This window comes from Mytilus californianus, unplaced genomic scaffold (assembly GCF_021869535.1).
Source record: "Mytilus californianus isolate M0D057914Y unplaced genomic scaffold, xbMytCali1.0.p SCAF_5, whole genome shotgun sequence".
NCBI lineage: Eukaryota > Metazoa > Mollusca > Bivalvia > Mytilida > Mytilidae > Mytilus > Mytilus californianus.
Genome location: NW_026262701.1, coordinates 69,380,329 through 69,394,884, shown reverse-complemented (window position 1 = coordinate 69,394,884; position 14,556 = coordinate 69,380,329). Strand labels below are relative to the sequence as shown.

General features: G+C 31.5%; 1 protein-coding gene across 3 annotated transcripts in view; it reads left to right on the top strand.

Annotated features, from left to right (window-relative positions):
• LOC127701257 (piezo-type mechanosensitive ion channel component 1-like) overlaps positions 1-14,556 on the top strand; it is a 128,180-nt gene that overhangs the window by 23,928 nt on the left and 89,696 nt on the right. For all 3 annotated transcript variants that reach the window (XM_052205077.1, XM_052205076.1, XM_052205075.1), the window contains exons 8-12: positions 2,019-2,178; positions 4,053-4,151; positions 11,343-11,564; positions 13,141-13,401; positions 13,994-14,135. In XM_052205077.1, the coding sequence (XP_052061037.1) occupies positions 2,019-2,178; positions 4,053-4,151; positions 11,343-11,564; positions 13,141-13,401; positions 13,994-14,135 (884 nt within the window). The remainder of the gene's footprint in view (positions 1-2,018; positions 2,179-4,052; positions 4,152-11,342; positions 11,565-13,140; positions 13,402-13,993; positions 14,136-14,556) is intronic.

Genomic DNA, 14,556 nt, shown 5'->3' with positions numbered 1-14,556 from the left:
AACTGTCTGGAGTGGAGAAATATCTTAACACACTTATTGCAGTGGTGGAATACACAACTGAGAAAGCAACATCTAGGGGTTAAACATAGACAAGTGTCTTTATAATATATCAAGCACTAGATTGCACCGACTCTAGAAAAGTTGTATATGAATATAAAAGAGATGATCAAAGATCTGCTATCAATACCAGATACCTTAAATGACAAAAATGTTAAGATTGAATACAAGACGATCAGTGACATGGTTTCCTGACTTGGAGCAGGCACTTGATCATAGTTTGGTTGCTAGAGAAATCATGTACACCTCTCATTTTGAAACATTTCACATCATCAAGAAGACATTAGTCAGTGCTTGAATTGCAAAAATAAAAAGTTTTGTCTAAGGTTTGATATTATAAAAAGAAATCAACTAGTTTTGGGGTATCAAAACCTCCCCATACCTTTATAGACTACATGTTGTAAATGGAAAATACTCAATTGAAGCCTGCACAGTATAGAGCTGTCTTGTGTTACTGCACACCTAAGCCTTTACTTAAAGAGGTCAAAATTAAAAAGTGATGAAAAAAAGTTGTACGTTTATTGAAATTGAATATTTCCTTTTTAAAATGCATTCTGAATGTTTTATTTTTGTTTGGGCTCATTTCGTCGAATTTGTTAAATAAAAGTGACCTACCTCCCTTTTTTATGGAATGGTTTGGTGTCCCCTGTATCTATGCACCTGAATTTTATATTCATGAATAATGGCTTTAACATACTCAAAGTCTAGTATTTTTTGTTTTCATACAAAATGGATCTAAACTAATATGAAAATTCAAAAATCAGTTATTTTCGACAAAGGAGGAATAAGTATCCCCAATTCTTGCTATAGTGGGGTAGGTGGCCTTATACAATTCTTCTGATTTAGGGAAAAATAGGTCAAAAGTTACATTAAATATATTTTTTATGCCCCCGCCGTAACTTGAGTTTGCCTCAGCAAAATGTTATGAAACTTATACACAATGCCTATTACCACAAAACACAGATCAAGATTGAATTTTGGTGGCGTCACTTTTACTGTTCTAAAGTTATGCCCTTTTACAAATGGAAAAATGGCTGAAATATTTGTTTCTGTTCTCTAACTTTAGTTGGCCTCAACCAAATGTTATGAAACTTTAAATAAATGCATATTACCACAAAACTCAGATCAAGTACAAATTTGGGTAGCGTCACTTTTACAGTTCTTGAGTTATGTCCCTTTATAATGTTATATGCAAGTGGGGGCATCATCTGTGTCCTATGGACAGATTCCCCATTTATTTATTAATAACTCACCAAATATCATATATTTTTTAACTGAAAATAATTTTTATTTCTATTGGATTTTTGCACAACAAAAAGGACTGAATTGCCTGGCATGTGCGCAGTTTCACAGGCCACTCAGATAGAGGTGCACAGTTTCACAGTTACAGGGGACTCTGCTGTATACAATCTAACAAAATGACTTCTTACTTGAACAAAAAAGTAGAGAGACAGCATTTGCTTTGCTTGATAGATTAATATTTATCAAGAAGATGTTAGGTATACATCAATGAGAGTCTTGTATAATGTCCAGGGACAAATAGTTCATACTTATTCAGTGTACACATCATATGGTTGATTGATTTGTGCTTACCTAAAAACATCAGAACAAAAATCAATAGTTCATAGACATTATTAACAGAACACTCAGTATAATAAAGTAGATAATACATAGCTGAGAGAGTAATGGAGCATATTACCACCCCCGTTTCAGTTGACAATGTTTTCTCTGAGTAACAATCTGCTCTACCACCCATGGCTATTATGTTATTCATATAATATCATTAATGTATTTGACCTGCCCTCATGCGATTGAGATAATTGAAAAATAAGGTTTTCATAATTTGACGACAATTCCCTAGTATTGTTTCAAATTGGTTAGTCATGTCTATTCTATAAGTTTTACTCTTGCTTTATGTGATAAATATTTTTCAACCACCTCATTTTTGTATTAAATTTCAGAATAATAGGACTAACCGGTATTATCAAGACAGATTGTGAAAGAACTTGGTATGTTGAATTTCATGATGCTAGTCAGTGGCCTTGGTTTGTCAATCCAGGAATCTTATTGCTGTTGTACTTCACACTGGCTATAGAAAGCAGGCAGTGGTTACATCGTAAGGTAATGTATGGTTTACATCGGTGAGTTACTTCCCTTAACCTCTTATTATTTATCCAGATAAAAAGCTTTGTAAGAATATTCCATAATGAATAACTATTTTGATCAAATTACATAAAGTAGTAAAAAATCTCCATTTGAATTTTTTGTATTTTGTCAACTTCCAAACTGTTAAGCGCGAGAAAAACTTTTTTTTTTAATTTGACAATCTTTTTAATGACTTAAGGAGGCTCGTGGGTACAAAAATTTCATCAAAAATTTAAACATTATTTTTTTCATTACAAATTTTATTTATTACACTATTAGTTGTTACTTTATGATATGGTACAAAAATCAACCACAAAAATCAATTCGTTTTGGCCCCAGATGACTTTTAAAATGTTTATATCATTGAAAAAGCTCCAAATTATCTCCCTTTGATGCAAAAATACCATTTTTTGGCATTAAAACTGAAATATCTTTTTAAACTCATCAGTGACCTTTTTTTTTTATTATTTTTTTCAAATAGGCTGTACTTAAACTAAACAATTGTAAAATTTAAGCGATTTCTGTAATTTAGTTCTTTTTTTATTTTGATATTACCTCTATTTCTCCTATTAGTTCAACAGAAAAAAAGCGCCTTAACAAAAATGCATGCTTCTTTCAAAGGTTGATTGTGAGCTTAAATGAATGGTGACCCCATTTTTTTATTTTATTTTTCTATTAAGTATATGATAAAGTTAATTTATAGAAAAAAATGGGGAAATCCTATATTTAAAAAAAAATGCATTTATACCCGTGAGCCCCCTTAAGTTAGAAGTTTGTGGTATTTCCACCATCTACAATGAGATGCTGGCTTACTTTAACAATTTCAAATAACTACATCTATCAGTTAATACACATAAGTGGGGTATAGACCTATATAGATGATGTCTCAGCGACATGCACCTCATATCTTTAAATCATATATGAATAACATGTTTCTATTTTATGGTTGAATTTTTTTGTTACATTTTAACTGCATTGTGCACCATTTATCCAAATATTTTTTACTTTCTCGTATGGACTTTGTTAATCTACAAACATGCAAAAGGAAATTATCATCTTGTATCCTCAAATTTTCCCTATAAACTGCTGAATGGATGCATTGGAATCAGAAGTTTCTGATGCCATTATCCACCTGCTTTTGAATTTTAGTTCAAGGGATTTTAGCTTTGGTTTTTTTTTAGTATAACATATTCTTTCCATGACAAAACAAGGGAAAAGTGTATAAATTTATAGATTCTGCTAATAGTTTTTCATGTTTTCTTTGAAATACTTTTTTTTTACAATTTGACTCTTTCCTTTTGTAATTAATATGTACAATATATAAATAATCTATTGTAATGAAATAGCATGTTGTTTTTTTTCCTAAGATTTGATTTTGTGATTTTTCTCCTAAATGCATTTGGTTTATTCTGTAAAGCATTTTATATTTGCAGTTTTCATTTTCACTGCAGTCAATTTTCTTGTTAGAGAAAATTAGTTCAACAAAAACCAACATACTTTTACACAATGACTCAATATAGCGGCCAATGTTTTGATATCATAAAATAAAAGGAAAATTGAATTATAAATTCAATTTTGAAAACTTAAAATTTTAAATCATATTCTGGAAATTATATAAATATGGTGACAGATGATGTTTTAATTTAACCACTGTGATTTAAACATTAGGACTTTCAAAAAATAATTCAGAAGTTTAAAAGCATTTGCAATTTTTCAGAACATTGGTTGCATTTAGTCTTTAATTGAGAAAGTAGCTCCTATGGCTGTGAAATAACAAATGCTATACAGAAATGTTTGAACCAGTAAATTTTACATGTTTTTTGCATTTTGCATGTTGGCGTGTTTTACAGGAACTCATAATCATAGAGGAACCAAAAGCAAGAACTCGTAAAAAATCAAGAAAATCGTCAGAACGGCAGGTAGCCTTACAGGATCTTAGCCAAAGAGAGGTTGGGTGGAATTTCCAATTTTACCCGTTTTTATCAATATCGCTTTAGTTCCATGTATTTATTACAAGCGCATGTTTCTGTTGTATTGTATTATAGTTTTAACATTTTAATTTCTTGATTTTGTTGCATTTTTATTTCTGGGGGAATGAGGGACTGCTTAAATCATTATATGTTCTTAAACTTTTTAACAGTTTAATTGTTTTATAAAGTGGATAGATACTATTTTTGGACCCTTAAGCTTCTTGAATGAAACTTTAAGTTTGAAATTAATATTTCTGTTTTACTAATTTACACTTTAAGAATTGTTTTGAACCATAAAATTCTTTAGTTGTTACAAAACTTTTAAATAAATAAATATTTACAATACTTCATTTTTATACGACCGCAAAAAAATTTTGCAGTCGTATATTGGTATGACGTTGGCGTTGTCGTCGTCCGAAGACACATTGGTTTTCGCACTCTAACTTTAGTTTAAGTGAATGGATCTCTATGAAATTTTACCATAAGGTTCAATACCACAAAAGGAAGGTGGGTATTGACTTTGGGGGTTATGGAACCAACAGTTAAGGAATTAGGGGCCAAAAAGGGGCCACAAATAAGCATTTTTGTAACTTCCAGACATAACTTGTGTGTTAGTGTATGGATCTCTCTGACATTGTACCACAAGGTTCCATATAACAAAGGGAATGCTGGGATTGATTTTGGGGGTAATTGCCTCCAAGTTTTAGGAATGAGGGCCGAAAAGGGGCAAAAAACAAGCATTTTTCTAGTTTCATGACAATAACTTGTGTGTAAGTGTATGGATCTCTCTGACATTGTACCACAAGGTTCCATATTACAAAGTGAATGCTGGGATTGATTTTGGGGGTAACTGCCTCCAAATTTTAGGAATTAGGGGCCAAAAAGGGGCAAAAAACAAGCATTTTTCTAGTTTCATGACAATAACTTGTGTGTTAGTGTATGGATCTTTATGAAATTGTACTACAAGGTTCCATATCACAAAACGAAAGCTGGAATTGAGTTTGGGGGTAATTGCCCAAAACGTTTAGGAATAAGGGGCAAAAAATAAGCATTTTTCTAGTTTCCAGACAATAACTTGTGTCAAGTGTATGGATCTCTCTGAAATTGTACTGCAAGATACCATACCACAAAGGGAATGCTGGGATTGATTTTGGGGGTAATTGCCTCCAAATTTTAGGAATTAGGGGCCAAAAAGGGGCAAAAAACAAGCATTTTTCTAATTTCATGACAATAACTTGTGTGTAAGTGTATGGATCTTTATGAAATTGTACTTCAAGGTCCATATCACAAAAGGAAAGCTGGAATTGAGTTTGGGGGTAATTGCCTCAAAATTTTTGAAATTGGGGGCCATAAAGGGCCAAAAAAACAAGCATTTTTCTAGTTTCAGGACAATAACTTGTGTGTAAGTGTATGGATCTCTCTGACATTGTACCACAAGGTTCCATATTACAAAGTGAATGCTGGGATTGATTTTGGGGGTAACTGCCTCCAAATTTTAGGAATTAGGGGCCAAAAAGGGGCAAAAAACAAGCATTTTTCTAGTTTCATGACAATAACTTGTGTGTTAGTGTATGGATCTTTATGAAATTGTACTACAAGGTTCCATATCACATAAGGAAAGCTGGAATTGAGTTTGGGGGTAATTGCCCAAAACGTTTAGGAATAAGGGGCAAAAAATAAGCATTTTTCTAGTTTCCAGACAATAACTTGTGTCAAGTGTATGGATCTCTCTGAAATTGTACTGCAAGATACCATACCACAAAGGGAATGCTGGGATTGATTTTGGGGGTAATTGCCTCCAAATTTTAGGAATTAGGGGCCAAAAAGGGGCAAAAAACAAGCATTTTTCTAATTTCATGACAATATATATAACTTGTGTGTAAGTGTATGGATCTTTATGAAATTGTACTACAAGGTCCATATCACAAAAGGAAAGCTGGAATTGAGTTTGGGGGTAATTGCCCAAAACGTTTAGGAATAAGGGGCCAAAAAGGGGCCAAAAATAAGCATTTTTCTAGTTTCCAGACAATAACTTGTGTTCAAGTGTATGGATCTCTCTGAAATTGTACTGCAAGGTACCATACCACAAAGGGAAGGCTGGGATTGATTTTGGGGGTAATTGCCTCAAAATTTTTGAAATTGGGGGCCATAAAGGGGCAAAAAAACAAGCATTTTTCTAGTTTCAGGACAATAACTTGTGTGTAAGTGTATGGATCTTTATGAAATTGAACTACAAGGTTCCATATCACAAAGGGAAAGCTGGGTTTGAGTTTGGGGGTAATTGCCCTAAACGTTTAGGAATTCGAGGCCAAAAAGGGGCCAAAAAACAAGCAATTTTTCTAGTTTCCAGACAATAACTTGTGTTCAAGTGTATGGATCTCTCTGTAATTGTACTGCAAGGTACCATACCACAAAGGGAAGGCTGGAATTGATTTTGGGGGTAATTGCCTCAAAATTTTAGGAATTGGGGGCCATAAAGGGGCAAAAAAACAAGCATTTTTCTAGTTTCAGGACAATAACTTGTGTGTAAGTGTATGGATCTTTATGAAATTGAACTACAAGGTTCCATATCACAAAGGGAAAGCTGGGTTTGAGTTTGGGGGTAATTGCCCTAAACGTTTAGGAATTTGGAGCCAAAAAGGGGCCAAAAACAAACAAGCATTTTTCTAGTTTCCAGACAATAACTTGTGTTCAAGTGTATGGATCTCTGAAATTGTACTGCAAGGTACAATACAACAAAGGGAAGGCTGGGATTGAGTTTGGGGGTGATGAATCATAAGGGGGTTCAAAAATTTGGGGGGGGGGGGGGGGGGGTTCCTTTTTTTTCTTTAAAATTTTCCATTTTAAATTGGTTATTTCTAATTTATATATAAAAGCAAATAATAATGATATGGTTTGAATATGTAAATTAAAAATTTTCAAGTTCTTAGACCACATTCATTCTGTGTCAGAAACCTATGCTGTGTCAATTATTTAATTACAATCCAAATTCAGTGCTGTATCAAGTTTGAATGTTGTGTCCATACTTGCCCCAACTGTTCAGGGTTTGACATCTGCATTCGTATCAAGCTGCGCCCCAGGGGAGCATTTTATTATAATTTATACTCATAGCGTTAGGTATAATATAACTTATCAAATAAAAATAAATCTTTTTTTTTCACTTTTTTCAGAGAAAAGAAAGGGTAAAGGTCTATTTGAAAAATGCATACATGCTAAGCAACTGTCTCAAAATATTAGCAGAATAAAGTTTTATTTTTCTATGCAAAGCTTCTCGCCCCTGAAAATAAATGCAACCTTGCATTTTTTTTTTTTAAATATTAGTGGCAGCTTACAATACTATATCCATTAACAATTTATATTATTGATATATATTGTATGTGGGGGGGATTTTCTTTTTCAGCCTTTTGGTTTTGATGTTCTTATTATTTTTCTATCATAAAAAAATACAGAATACTGTGCACAGCAGGGGTGACATCTCTTTTTGTAAAACATTACCTAATGAGCTAACATGTCAAAAATTTGGCTCAATGTTCCAGTCTAGTACAAAATGGGGGTCCATATTCATATCACATCAACATGTTTTTGACCAGAATATAGTTGAGAGATTACCTGCTGGGAGATAAACATCCCTCCATCAAGAAAACCACTTATAAATATGAAAAGTTGTTTATTTGATATTTCTACAAGACCATCATGCAGTGGAGAAATTAGTTTCAATGTGTACTGTCTTGGCATCTTGGAAATCTTAAATCTTAATTAGAAAACTGAGGAAAACCCTGAAAAGCATGACCAGCCAAGCATAGATCTTTCCTGAAAGATGCATATAAATAAAGTCATTGCTTATATGAAAATTTCAGTGGTTCACTTGTGGGATATTCATTAAAAATGTTGTAATTTGTAGTGATTTTTTTTAGCTATTTGTCTAATTGCATTTTTCAAACTGAGATGTTATTTTTATTGTTGAAAACTGTTACCTTCGATCATGATCAGTTCATGATTATGTTAAATGTTATATAATTTTGACAATTCTCAGCTGAAAAGGTTGCAAAGTTCATCAGATAAAGTAATTTTGTATGATTTTAGCTATTCTGTTAAGTTTCAATAACTCCCTGTGTATTTACACATATTTTGGGTGCAACAAATGTAGTATGTTTCACTTCTGTTCAAGTAATATTGTGGTGTGGTTGTCAAGGGTGGTCAATGTGGTAAACATTATGGTTTTCTACATGCATTCTGGTTTTACTCAATTAATACCACACACTGTCCTGATATGTTCAAATGTATAAAAAAAAATATCATAAATCTCACCTAATGAACAAACCGTCAAATCATATTTCTTCGTCTTTTTATGATTATGGTGATAGAAAAGTCTTTTAGTGATTTTTCTTTTTTTTTTCAAACATTGTTGTAAAAAGACCCTGATGACAGTAAGTGCCATTTTGAAAAACTGCAATATTTTGAGATAGTACCTTGAAATATAAAGAAAACACAAAAGCATGAACAGCTTGCCTTGTATGCTCTGGTTAGTAGGGTTAGAAAGTTCATAAAAGTGTTTAAAAAAAAAAGAATGGACGGTCTAGTTAACATAAATCTCATGATTTTTGGTGTAAAAAAAGAATAGACTGTCTAGTTAACATAAATCTCATGATTTTGGAGTAAAAATAGAAATTGTTATTTAAGGAATGCTCCATTGTTTATGTTTATTTAAGGAATCAGTTCATGATAGTACAGGAGGTATTTCTTAAAAAGCAGATTTATACTGAAATTCACATTTTTTCTGTCAGTTTGAATGGAAAGCATTTTGGTTGTTTCAGAAAATTTACAGTCCAGTCAATTTGAACATGAAAGGCATCCTTGAGAGAAGAGAATATGTATCCCTATGACACTGAGATATCTAGATTTCTATTTTTGTAAACTTTTGTATTGGTCTTTTATGGTTGTTTACCCCACAACTATAATTCACAGTGAATAGGAACCTTTTATAAACTGGTTCCAATTGTAGACTTAAGATTAGATAATTGGATGTCCTTTTAGCATGCATTCATTAGAGTGCATTTACTATAACAGTGATATTGTTTGCCTCAAATTACATCCCAAATTCGGCTTTTTCCCCTAGAGAAAATTCCCAATTACTAAAAAAATTGTTTAAAATTCCTCCCAGTAAGTTTTACGTTTTTCCCAAAAGTGATGGCAATGGTAGTAATAAATGTAAATTTGATATTCCTGTTATTATTTTGATCTTATGAAAGCACTTTTGAGATCCAGGTTTCTGATCAGAATGTGGTTTCCAATGCATTAAGTATCATCATTGTTTCCGTCTCTTTTCCCTCCCCAAAAAGTACCTTTCAGGTTGAAATGTCTGACAATTAAATTATATGTGATAAAACTGTACAAAAAAGACAGTCAAGTTTAGCAAAAATCGGAGATGGGTTTAAAAAAAAAAAAAAAAAATTTCCCAATTTCAATAAAAATTATGCATTATGCATTCCCCCCCCCCCCCCCAAAAAAAAACAAAAAAAACAGTAGAGGTAGTTTTGAAAAAAAACAACAATATCACTGTATAAAGGAGTGTTGTCGATTGGATTTGAATTTACCTATACTTTTTTCAAATGTGGATAAATATGTACATGAATTAAAAATTAGTTAAGTTGTTGCAAAATCAAGAAATTAAAATAAATTAGGAATGAAGACAAAAGTTTTGAAGGAAGGAAGGAAGCAAGGAAATTCCACCAAATCTTTCATTGGTTAAAAAACAAATGTCTAACACTTTTTTTACAGTTGTCTCTATCAATTGATATTTTGGAGGAGGGTATTTTAATAACAATTTTTTTTTTTTTAAATATAATTAATGCTGTTTAATATTGAATTAGAAAATAACATACATTTAAGATAATTTGAAATTAACTTTACATTACATTTAACCACAGTTTTTCCTTTTGAAATTTTCAGAATGAAAACATTGCTTTTGATTTTGATTCTAAAATGGTAAATTTGAAAAAAATAATTACAGTTATTTCGTACCTTTTTGCACAAAAACCATTACATACCCTGACCATTTCGTACCTTGACCATTTCTTACCTCATGGAAGATCTTTAGTACTATATGAAGGATTTATATGTATGCTATTTCATACCATAAGGAAGAATAGTATGCATATTATTTTGAACCATATGAAAGATTTGTATGTGTGTCATTTCATGGTGAACCTTTCTAATTGATCATGATGTATACTCCACATGACAATAATGTCCTTTGATTTATATTTTGTATAATCAAATACTCAATTGATTGGTTGATTGTTGCTTGGTTAACATCCAGTGGCAACATTTTCATGCTTATTCAGTACAAAATATGGTATTGAATCGTTTATTGGTCTTAAGAAATTATATACTGCTGGAAGCATTTTACTACTTATATTATACTAAATTTATATTTTGTTAAAAATCAGAACCATTTTAAAAATATTCAGTAACATAATTTACTTTGTTGAACGGAACAGTAAAACATTAGAAATAAAACATTTTTAAAACTTATATGAGGCAGTATGAAGAATATTTTCTTGTTTGAATTATAAATCTGTGTTTTACACCAAAATATCAACTATTTATTAATATTTGATATGAAAAAGTAAACATGTATTTAGTCTTTATGGTACAAAATGGTATATGCAGTCAGCCCATATGGTACGAAATGGCAAATTTTGGGTATGGAATGACTAGCTTTCGTAAATTTATTGCTTTTTTATTTTTATTAATTTTTATTTATTTACTAATGTACTAATATTAACAGTGTATGTTTTAGCTTGTTACATTTTTTATAATTTATTTGTATTGAATTGCTTTAAGCTTGATATTGCACAAGATATACACATATTTAATATATTAACCATAACTAAAAACTAATTCAGTGTAAATATATGTTGGAAGAGGTATTTATATGGTAGTTTGTGTTTACTTCTACAAAAATAATTGTAATAAAAAGTTCATTATTTATTTTATTTGTTCAAGGCAAATGTGTTTCAAAAAGTAACGAAGTTGATGGGATAAAGTATTTTGGGGTTAGAATTTTATGAACTGCAAAAGTCAAAGTCAAGACGCAGTTAAAATATACTTGTCACTTAATATCATAACAATTCATTGTCAGTAAGTTTCATATGCTGTACTTTTCAGCGATTGGTTGAAAATGAGAACGCATCTTATAGTACCTTTGACGAGGAAGGTTCTCCAGCTATGTCTGCAGCTTTTGAGTCTGATGAAGATGAAGCTGATGGTGACACTAAACCAGCCAAGAAGAAGAAACAAATGAAAGAAGATGTCAAACGTCCTTATGCGGTGTCCATTTTTGTTTATGCAATGAAACAGAGTTATGTTTTAGCTCTGATTGCAATGATGGTAGGTCAACAATCACATTAACAGGGAAATGTAGAATTCATTAGTATGTAAAAACAGGGAAATGTAGAATTCCTAAGTATGTAAAAACAGGGAAATGTAGAATTCCTAAGCATGTAAAAGCAGGGAAATGTAGAATTCATTAGCATGTAAAAACAGGGAAATTTAGAATTCATTAGCAAGTAAAAACAGGGAAATGTAGAATTCACAAAAAATGAGAAGATGTTGTATGATTGCCAATGAGACATCTTTCCAAAAGAAACCAAATCACATAGAAGTTAGCAATTATAGGTCACCATACTGCCTTCAATTTTGGGAAAAACCCCATACTGCATAGCAAGCTATAAATGTAAAACTATTCAAACGAGAAAACTAATGGGCAGATTTGAGAAAAAACAATGACCCAAAACAAATATGATATACAGCAACAAAAACAACCACTGAATTCATGCTCCTGAATCGGGACAAGCACATACAGAATGCGGCAGGGTTAAGCTTGTCTGTTGGCACCCAATCATCTGCCTTACTTGGATAGTGGTGTAACTGCACAGCTTAACAATAAATTATAACAACCAGTTTAGGAAGGTTTGACTCATCAGATGGGCACAAAGCAAACATAAAAAACAACTTACAAAAAAACTTAAGACACAAAGTAGCATTCTGAGAGAACTCGCTGTTACTGAAAGCTAGTTCAAAAATGATAACTTAAAATAAAAAAAAATCAGCATGTAAAAACATGGAAATGTATAACTTATTAACATGTAAAAACAAGGAAATGTAGAATTCATAAGCTTGTAAAAACATGGAAATGTAAAATGAATTAGTTTGTAAACACAGTAAAATGAAAAATTTATTAGCATGTAAAAAAAGAGAAAAATAGAATTCATTAGCATGTGAAAACAGGGAAATGTAGAATTCATAAGCATTTAAAAAAAGAAAAAATGTAGTATTCATAAGCATGTGAATACAGGGATATGTAGTATTCATTAGCATGTTATTTTGTAAAAACAGGGAAATATAGAATTCATCGTCATGTAAAAACAGGAAAATGTAGATTTCATTAGCATGTAAACACAGGGAAATGTTGCAATGTTGAAGTCTAGCTATGGGGACAGCTCTAGTTTTATTTGCAGCATATGAATATTTAGAAAGTGGTGTTTAAATCAATCAACCAAACTAAAATATTGAAATAAGCATGATAAGGGTAAAAGAATATGATAAGAAAAAACTAATACCATCTTACGATAATATTTGCCTGAAGGAGGTACACATTCATTTTTGTGTTGCCTGACAATGTTGTGCATTGCGACACATAAGATTGGCTTCTGTCCTGTTTGTCTTAGTTGTCATCAGTGTCACACTTTGTTAATCCACAACTCCTTGAAAACCATTTGAAATAATTCAACCAAACATCACAGATTCTCCTACTGACTATGATATTGTGTACCTGTGTGATATTTGGGGTTTCCCTGACCAAAAAACGTACACTGCCATTTTTGCCTATATTATTTGGAGACAGTAGTCATCATAACATGTTTTCATTGGAAGACTCAAATGATAAGGTTTTTTTAATTTTCAGGCCTGGAGTATCACTTTCCACAGTTGGCTGACTTTTGTATTACTGTTGGGAGCCTGTATAATTTGGATGATTCCAAAGTCTCGTCAGCTGACCTTATGTATATCACCATTGCTGGTAGTCTATGGAGAATGTCTACTGATAATTCAGTATGTCTTTGGAATGAATTTGAAAACTGAGCTACCAGAAGTAGTGAATGGAGTGAAATTGTATGAGGTTGGACTGAAGACCTTTCCTTACCCATGTTTACAACTAGCTGTACAGGTATACAAAAAAAGCATATTGTAAATATACAGAGAAGCCAATCTATATCAAACCTGCATAAACTTGAATCCTGTGTAAAGTAACATACAGGGAATAGTCTTTAGTAGCTTACGGATTTAAACTAAAACTGTTAAAGGATGTTTGCGAATCTTGTTTTTGAATTTTTGTCAAGGTATTCAAAATCCTCTGGTTTTATCCATGTCGTGTCATTAAAAATTTTCCACGCTATAAAGTCCTATTTTTCTTTTTTATTACGTATAGTTTAAACAGCCATTTTTGAAAATCCTATGAAATCCTTATTATTTTTCAGTTTTTGAAAGAAAAAAAGTCCAAATGTTGAAATCTAGAGAAAATCATTTCCCGGCAAATGTTCATAGCTTATATATCGAAAACAAGGACACATACCCTTCTTTTTTTTCTTCTTTTTTTTCACTTCAAAGGCTTTAAGAAGTATATCTGATGGAAAGTAATTTATGAATTATAGATGTTGCAAGCATTTTAAAGTCTCACAATTTTTTGTTGAACATCCTTTGTACGGAGAAAAAGTACTTTTAACAAAAGAATTGTTTAAAGTAAAGATTTTTGTTTGTAGATCCTGTTTACAGCTATGTTTTGGTTGACACTACGGCAGTTTATGAGAGAAAGAAAAGAAAGAAAGTACCAGAGTGGATATCAATTGGAAGATGTGTCTACTACTCATGAATCCCAATCACCGTCTGCTCGGTCATTCTTTAGTATGTACAAACCCAAACATCTCTTTTTAATCAGCAATGTAAATAAACTTTATTTTTTATGTTGAAATATTATGCATTTATGCTGATAGTCTACTAGTCATTGTTGTAAGTGTATTATGCACGATTGTCTTCAGATAATTCTTAGATAACATTCAAATATCTTGGATTCATTTATTTTTGTGAATATCAATTTTCGTCTCTAAAAATTAACTTGAGTTATATTATACATTCATTTTCAGCTTCCAAACCCTTAGGAAACCTACTGTTATACTATTCAATGCAATATTTTTTATATATTAAACATTGAAATTTGATAGCTTGCTTTGACCCATAAAAACCGTAAAATTGGTATACCACGAATAAAATGAATTCATGGTTTTTAGGATGTTATATATATTTAGAGTTACTAGTAATTATAAAA